The 9,046-nt window shown below is 38.1% G+C and overlaps 1 protein-coding gene across 1 annotated transcript; it reads right to left on the reverse strand.

The window, feature by feature from the left end:
* Positions 1–200: 200 nt before the first annotated feature.
* LOC122009307 (NADPH--cytochrome P450 reductase 3-like) lies at positions 201–6,962 on the reverse strand. The gene is made up of 18 exons (XM_042565416.1): positions 6,406–6,962; positions 6,262–6,321; positions 6,095–6,171; positions 5,968–6,025; positions 5,793–5,876; positions 5,675–5,711; positions 5,250–5,319; positions 4,908–5,099; positions 4,716–4,808; positions 3,555–3,780; positions 3,391–3,474; positions 3,127–3,278; positions 2,957–3,053; positions 2,564–2,713; positions 2,385–2,462; positions 2,157–2,279; positions 1,955–2,068; positions 201–685 (listed from the first exon to the last, which is right to left on the reverse strand). The coding sequence occupies exons 1-18, from the start codon at positions 6,733–6,735 to the stop codon at positions 605–607; spliced, it is 2,106 nt and encodes a 701-aa protein (XP_042421350.1). The 5' UTR covers positions 6,736–6,962; the 3' UTR covers positions 201–604.
* Between the last annotated feature and the right edge of the window lie 2,084 nt (positions 6,963–9,046).

Here is a 9,046-nt window from a genome sequence, read left to right on the forward strand (position 1 = left end):
TATTTCTCTTGCTATTTTTTCAGATAATTTTTTATTCTCTTTCCTTTGCCTTTTCTCTAAAAAAACCCGCTTCAAAGTAACCAGAGGGAAATAATTTTGGTTTTGTTCAAATGACATTCATATTCAAATTACATTTTAAAACAAATTGGCTAAAATTGATTTTAAAGGGAAAATAAAGATAACTAATAGAGAAAATTGGATAATTAACAAAGCAGCTCATAGGAGGAGTATATTTAAAACTCTTTCAACAGATAAAAGTAAAGAAGTATGAGTTTGGGTTGAGGTACTAGTCTAACATGAAGGAAGCTCACAGTCCAATCACACCAGACTTGGGTATATTAATTATGACTCCCTAAGGCTTCACACCTATAATTCATAATCACTACAGTGATTTGTAATATATATATATATATATATATATATATATAAGGAACAAAAAACTCTGCCCAGATGGCTAAAAGAATAATAATGTGACTGAAGGGCAATGCAGATCACGTTCCCTAGAACCTTATTAACTTGGGGATTCTGGAGTTTTCAATCAAGTTGTTGTCCAAAAGAGTATTACCGAAGAGAAGTTGTTCGAGGGGAAGCATGGGGAAAGAGCTCACCACACATCTCTTAAATATCTACCTTCCATTTGCAAGCTCTTCACGAAGCTCTCTGTCTTGGAGCTATCCATAGACCCCTGAAAAAGAAACTGATGAATTATCCATATGCAAAAAAAAAAAATTCCAAACAATTGATTTATTTCTACAATTCTTGAATGTGTACGGCGGAAGTAGATCAAGAGTTCAATTAGCCGAAAACTCACATAATTCATTAATGAAGGAGCAAACTTATCTTAATATCATTCAATACGAAAGGAAGACTCCCATGAGTGAAGGAGCAAATTGCTAGGCGGATTAATAAATGAGTCTATTTTGAAACATATTTGATTTTCAGTTCCTATCTAATATATAAGGGTAGGGTAATCTTGTAGTTAATCGATAAAAGTACTAAATCGCATATTTTTATTTCAAAAAAAATTACTTTACGAATTTATCCCATGTTTAACAATGCATAAATTTTGCGACAAAAATCAAAAGGACGTCATTTTTTTTATTGAAATCATCAATAGAAGGCTCCTTTTTAATTTATCATCAAAACATCATCCTATCCCCCTCAGCCTAATTTTGTTTTTTAAAAATATCTTTATTTTCAGTGTTATTGTAGCAACTATAATTCATAGCTACTGTAACTTACACACTTTAACTTTAGTTAACACTAATAACACTATGATCTAGTTACTAGGAATATAGGTGTTACAACATGAATACTTTATCTTTGGTCAACGCAAATGAATATTATATTATAATAGCTATAAATCATAACTACTACAACATAGATACTTCATCCCTGACCTACATTATGTTATAACAATTACAAATCCATAACTGCTACATCTGCGGTTATAGTAACTATGAATAGTAGTTGCTAGAACTATATAGTGGCTAGAACTATATTAAAGTCATTTTTTTCTATGTTGTAACCGTTACGAATATGCTAGAACGACTCAAAAATAAAGATATTGTTAAAAATACAAATGAGGTGAAACTGGTTGGGGTGGGGTGGACACTTTTAATTTTTACCCTGAATTTTTATAATCACTACTAGTTAGGATTAGAAATATAGGATTAGTTCACCTATATTTTTGAAGTAGAACTTTAATGATTGGTGTTTGCTTGTACACGTAGACTCAATGACATGCACATGTAGAACATAATGGCCTAACTTTTGCCAGATCAAATCTTTTAGGTTGAGTTTACTAGGGTGGAAAGTTAGACTGAGGAAAATAAAGAGAGAGAAAATGAATGGATTACTCACCCTTCCCTCTCATATTTCAACCAAATTAAACCTAAGGAAATGATGGTCATCAGTAAGAACATGTTTGAAAGTTTGCACATAGTCAACATACCTGCTCCTGAACTATAGTATGAAGAACTCTATGGACATCTCTGGCCATGCCCTTGGCATCACCGCAGACGTAAATATATCCACCTTGAGAGATGATGTTCCAAAGTTCAGATGCCTAAGAGTAATGTAAAAGAAACAAAAGTTATGATTTAAGAGGTGAGGAAATAATGACATGAAAATGAAGAAAAGGGAATTTGTCCAACTTTCTCTGTCATTTTATGTTGCACGTATTGCTTGGTTGGACCGTCACGGGAGAAGGCCACGATCAGCTCAGAAAGTGCGCATGTTTCGATAAAATTGTTCAACTCACCCTCATAGATGAAGTCCTGCAAAATTTAAGAGCCACATGAGTTATGAAGTGAAAAAAAAAAAGAAACTGAAGTTTTAACAGATTCTAAACATATCGGAGGATGCACTGTGTTTTATTGCACCATTTTACGGTTCCTGCATCCAAAGAAGAGAATAGCATGACCAAGTTCCACTCCCTCCTTTTTCAATGCCAACCTTTCCTGTGAGAGGCAAGTATACATAGTGTGAGAACCAGTAATTGATTAGGTATGATCATGTTTCATGTTAGCAAGAAAGTAACTCTTGGTAAAAATGTAGAAACCTGTAAGAAGCCCCGGAAAGGCGCCAACCCTGTGCCAGGTCCAATCATGATGATAGGTACGGAAGGATCCGCAGGCAATTTAAAGTTTGACTGCCTGACAAATATAGGAGCCCAACTGCATTGTTGGTTCTCTTCCAGAGGAATGGAATTCTGTGTAACGAAGACTTTCATTGTAATAAGACTGAAATATCTTTATAAGAAAAAATAGAAAGAAAAAAATTGCAGTAGTAATCTGAAAGAGCAACAACTTGATTTAGTTTTATGCATTGATCAGGATTGAAAATGACATAGAACGAAGATGTGGAAAGAAAGCATGCATGGCTGTCATGCTGTAGTTCAATTATTCAATCAAGGCATGCAGGTACAAAAGGGCTAAACCACACAGAAAAGTACCTTCATCCAAGTGGAGCAAACCCCTTTATGGATCCTTCCAGTTGGTGTCTTTTCATAAACTAATGCACACGTCACGTGTATTCTAGTTGGTGCCATCCTGAACAGGAGCAATCCAACGTGAGTCTGTTGGATAAATGAAAAACAATTCGAGATTACGAATTTATTATTACCTTGGCGATGAGGAAATTGAGTAATATCTTGGCTGCAAGCGTGGGGCTACTGCAGCAAAGAACACTCCTAGTGGAGGCTTTACAGATGGAAATTCAGTCATAACTTCAAGAAGACTCCTCTGACTAGCGATGACCCATTGAGAATATTCATCCTGCATAAACAAATTTTATTTAGGTGAGAATTTGTGAACAAAATTTATTTGGGCAACAATTTTGCGCAAGTTCACAACAAAAAGTTTGTGCAGTCTCAGGAAAAAAGCTAACCTTTCCAGCAGGTGAAGCCAAAAATCTAAGTCGCTCCGCGTCACTAGGATCTGATGCATGTGCAGCCAAAGCAAGTAAAGCACTCTGTGTGTTTAGCAGAAAAGATTCAGGTACAAGCTTAGGGACACAACAATATAAACTAGTTAATAGGAGCAACAAAACACCTTTTTTGGTGAATTTAGAAGATCAGCGTATTGGGTAAGAGCAGATTTTAGAGTGCATGGCGATGGGAAAGGAAGTGATAAAGAGCCTCCAAGTGGTGTACCATCCTCCTTGTCAGCATGGATAGAAAAATATGTGTCGGGTGAATGACCTAACAGCTTCGCAGCCTCCTCTACTATCTCTGTACAATTCTCTGCGAATACACCAACATGATCCCCTGTTTCGTACCTGAAAAAATAAAAGGTCCAAACTGGTTACTAGAATGTCAAATTCCATAATTGTAAATGAGCATGTTACTTCAATAATTTGTCTACCTGTTCAAAAGGATGCTTGTAGTTTAGAAATGCAACTTCCAGTGCATGAGTACAAAAACATATCAACTTATAGAATACCACAATGATTCATAATGATGAATAAACAAAGGTGAAGGATCAGAATCTTACACATAATGTATCTCAAGAATAAAAGTTAGGTCAGGTAGCCACTCTATGAAGACATTCAGCTTAATTCTGTATATCTAAAATTCCTGAACATCACAGGTTGATATGACTATACATGCAACATTTGATTAATCATGGGGAAAATTTGAAAGTGATCGTTCATCAACAAGTGAAGATTAAGACGCTTTAGATAGACATATGGAACCAAAATTATAGTTGATGGGGCAGTTTCAATTGTTTGATTCAAACTAGTGGAGCAAATCCTAAAATATTTAGATAGAATGTAAAACTATTTTATGCAAAATCAAAATTGTTTAAAAATTAGATAATTTCAATCATATTTGGAATACATGGCTACTAGCTAGAGTAACAGTAATTCTTTGTTAGTGCCATCTACAAGAACTACTTGGTAGCAATTAACTGGTTTCTTATAAAATATGCGTGCACTGTAGTATTTAATATTTGCTCTGAAACAAATTCATCTAGAGGCAAGATTGTCAAAAAAAAATCTCGAATTGATTCAGAGGAAGAAACATTCTCTATGGACAAAGAATAATAAACAAAGTAAAACGCACAACACCAACTCAACAAATGAAATTTGGTCACCGTTCACCAAATAGATTAGCACGTAAAGTATCAAATTCAGATAATTACATAAATTGCATGTAGCTACAGCAATAAATAAGAAACAATGCTTCAAAATGATACAACAAATAAGCTTACGTCAAGCCTGTGCCAGCAATGTCAAACTCCAAATGGATGCAGGATCGATCTGAAGCTGAAGTATGGAGTTCTCGTCGCACAGCCACATCAGCCCTTGAAGAGCCATATGTTGCATTAGACATGACTTCTACATTAAGGGTGTCTCATATCCTATAGTTTCTAAATTTTTCATGAATAGAGTAGTATCTCTACCTGCATGGATGTTGTATATCATAAACAGCATGGCCATTTGCAAAACTAAAACTTTTATCCGGGAATGAAACTTCTTCGGGTTTCATAAAAACAATCCGATATTCAGGAATAGCAGCGGTATATGGAGTAGATGCACCTACATCATTTTCATCCTGAAGCAACTTATCCAACTCTGGCCAAAGGAGTTCCTTCCTAGTAGAATATCAATTCCACCATTATAGAGTGAATAATGAAATAAAAAATACAAAAAAAGAGAGAGGCAGGAAAGGATAACAGAAAGAGTGCCTGGTCAACATTGAAATTAGATGGGCACAAGTATAATATTTTGCTGATACAACATACCATGCAGAGAAGTCATCTTCAATACACTGATCATCATCTCCCGATCCCACTTGGACAATGCGCTTGCCACCTATGCAGCACAAAAATGTTGGAAAATCAATCTGGTCAAAATTGATTACTATCTTTAATTTTGATAAACACATTTACAGCCTTCCCATATTAAATTTCCTTATATATAGTGAAAACCTAAGACAAAAAACTAAAGTCTCCAAGTAACTCTTCATATTAGGGCATGTTAAAGCACACTCCTCATTTGTTGTAGTAACTTTCAAAAATCTCTCTCAAAAACACAAGTTAGATGCTCTTGAATGACATGATTGTGTCATAGGCTTTCAACCAAAGAAAACAAGCCACAGAAGATAAAGACAATCCAAGTAACAAAAACAATGAGTCAAATAATCTTTGCTAGACAAAAGTGCTTATACCTTGGTCTGCAAGCAATTCATCGACCACCTTGGCAACCTTTTATTATGCAAGCAACATTAAAAGATATGTCAGTCCAGAGGTTAACACAAAGCGGTCTTGAATAGTTCTTCCACAGACCTTATTGAAATGCTCATATTGCCGATTGCCCAAGCCAAACACAGCAAATTGCAGATGTTCTAACCAAGTTTCTCTCTCTTTCCCCTGTAATCAATCGAGATACACTATCAGTAATCAGGTAATGTTGAAGGATCATTGAGAAAACATATAAATGAAATGTGCATGTTTCCAGAACCTCCGTAAGCCATTTGTAGAACTGAGCAGCATTATCAGTCGGCTCCCCGTCTCCATACCTATAAATAGGACCCAAATTGATCAGCTCAAATTTCTGCAGAAAATAGTTCCCAGTTTGTATTACTTACGTGGCCAAGAAGAACAAAACCAAGGTCTCTTTTTTCAGTTTCTCCTCGTACTCATCATCCTCGGTGGCATATTCGTCCTGCAATTTGGGAAAGTACATATCACTAAAAAAATAAAGTCCGATCAATATTTACCAAATTATCACAAATCAGGGTGGACACGATCTTACGATATCCACAACTTTGAATGTGGCATTAGGGTACCGTGCCTTCGCCTCGTCGGCCAGCGCCTAACACGGCAAAGGAAAAAAAAAAAAGCTCCTTAAGAAAGGAAAAGCAAATTCAAAATCAAACCATAGATATCAAACCCAAACCTTAGCGAACCCCTCGGCTGTCCCGGTCTGCGTGCCGAAGAAGACGGTGACCTTCTTCTTCCCGTCGTCATCGTCCGCCTCACGCTGCAGTTTCACCGCCAGTGGCTTCGGAGGCTCGGCCGGATTCTTCCCGCCAAATCTCCTAAAGAAGAAGATCACAGCGCATCCGACGAACACGGCGACGGAAGTAGTCAGGATCGCGAGAAGCCGCTGGTTTTCCGCGATCGCAGCCGCGGCGTCCACCCCCGGGGCAAGGCCGTCGCCTCCGAGGAAGGTGACGATGGCCGAAACGAGATCCAGAGGCGATGCCTTCCCTGAACCAGTCTGCATCGCGGCCCGTGAAAGATCGCTCGACGAGATACAAATTCCCGGGTGGATCTCTTTCTCCTACTCCTCCGCCTCTCTCCCTGCTCCGATGATGCTCGACGTGACGGACACAGAGATAGAGAGAGGTTGCGGAGGAGCAGCGAGCGACGTGCAGTTGGTGGGTAGCCGGTTGGAAGAGCAGACGGCGACACGAGAAGACACCAGAAGGTGGGATGTGTGGTTTTGGAAATATCACGTCGTGGGAAAGGAGGACATAAACGCGTGGAGACGGAACGTAACGGCCGTTACGATGCAGCGTGATCGGAGTTACTTTTGTTTTTTTTACAAGGTATCGAGTCTTTGAACTGATTAATCTGGTTATCTGGGTGATCGATCTGCTCTAAAAATATTATTTACCGATTATTAAAATAAATCGAATAGAAGCGCTCCTGAAGATTCATTTAGTGGCCAACGTAGATTTGTTTTTCATTAAAATAAAAAAAATTATATAATTACTAGATTCCTTAATTATTTATGGACTTAATTGTCCCAGAGGCCGGAGTCAATTTTATTTATGTGGCGAGAGGGCGTGTCACGTGTGCGAGTGGTGGGTGTACTGGGTATGGGAACGCGTGGGTGGATGTAAAATCAGAAAAAAAAAATATTTATTTTTTATGGATAGTGCTAAAAACGAATCCAACCTCTATCAATTTGATATTTTAAAAATATTAGAAGCTTATTTTATATATATTTTTAATATATAAAATGATAATTAAATAAAATAATTATTAATTTCCCATTTACGTAATTAATAAATTTAATACAAATATACATGCTTTAGTATTGGTGAATAATATTTAATGGTTTTTTAAGGTTGACTCAATCTAATCACAGCCAAACTCTTTCGGTAGCTCAGATGCATGTTAAGTCAGTTCCTGTTGAGTCAGCTCTGTAGGGAGTCTTTGTCAGGTCAGCTTATGTCAAGTTAGTTGCTATCGGGTCGATCTTTATCAAGTTGCTTTTATTATCAAGACTCGGATGTAACTCTCCGAGTGGACGAGGGTCAAACGATAAGAATAGGAAAAGAGATTAGAATGGAGATTAAGGTGTACCTCTCGATGGCATCCTATGCTCAAGTCCAAATTTGACAAAAGAGTTGAAGAAAAAACAATAGCTAAGAAAAAAAATAGTAAAACTCAACCTTCTGGTGTAATACCATCATCGTTACCTTATATGCCCCCAGGGGCTGGATCAGCTGGTAAGTGGCTGGGATGTTGTAGCATGACGTAACGGGTTCGAGTGTCGCCAGTTGCAATGCGGGATAATATCCCCGTCTGCTGGCTTAAAGCCTCGAACCCCCAGCCACTTGTCAGCCCAGCACTCACCCTGATTAACCCTCCTCCTACATCACCATGGGGCAGGCGTAGGGGGCCGTCGGGGCGGCGGATTCCGCCTTTTGTAGCATCATCGTTACCTTATATGATGCAAAGAGGAGATCAGATCTCCAAAAGACACCTTTTTATCCCTGACCAAAGACACGACTTTCTTATTTCCTTTAAGCTACGTTTGATAGGATGCAACTTATCTTGTAATGTAATCAGGATTATATTATAAGATTAATTATTTTATTTATTTTAACTTTAAACATGTAATGTAATGTAATTTCGATTACAAAAGGTAGTGACATTTTATAATCTGGATTACAAAACAAATACTATGTAATCCGATTACATTACGAGATCACTGTTTAACCAAAATTTGAATGTTGAATATATCCCTGGTCAGCCATCGCCCGCCGACTGCCCGTCGGCCGCCGCCCGCCCACTGCCGGTTGTCGGTCGCCGCCGCAGGTCGCCCGCCACCTCGGCCACCCGCCGGTCGCCGATCGTTGGCCGCTGCCGTCGTCGGTCGCTGAACGCTGCCATCGGTCACCAGTCACCATCGTCGTCGGCAACGGTCATCATCGTCGTCAGTCGTCGCCATTGTCGTCCGTCGCCGATCGCCGGCCGCAAGCTTCGACAGAAGTGCAGCGGCGGTCGCAGGATATTTTTATCATTTTATAATAATATGAATTACATTCCTTATAAAAAATAATGGATACCAAACAAAAGAATGTAATCTTTTAATCAAAGATTGTAAACATTATATTACTAAACGTAGTGACGTAATCAAGATTACATTACATTATATTATAAATTTAATTACATTACAAGTTCAATTACATTACAACCAATCAAACGTAACCTTAATATTATTGACGATCATGTTGTGCTCGAACTCTAGTAAGTGAGGCCTAATCGAGATGTGACTCAAATTGATTAGGATTGAGCTTGGC

This window comes from Zingiber officinale, chromosome 8A (genome assembly GCF_018446385.1).
Source record: "Zingiber officinale cultivar Zhangliang chromosome 8A, Zo_v1.1, whole genome shotgun sequence".
Classification (NCBI taxonomy): Eukaryota; Viridiplantae; Streptophyta; class Magnoliopsida; order Zingiberales; family Zingiberaceae; genus Zingiber; species Zingiber officinale.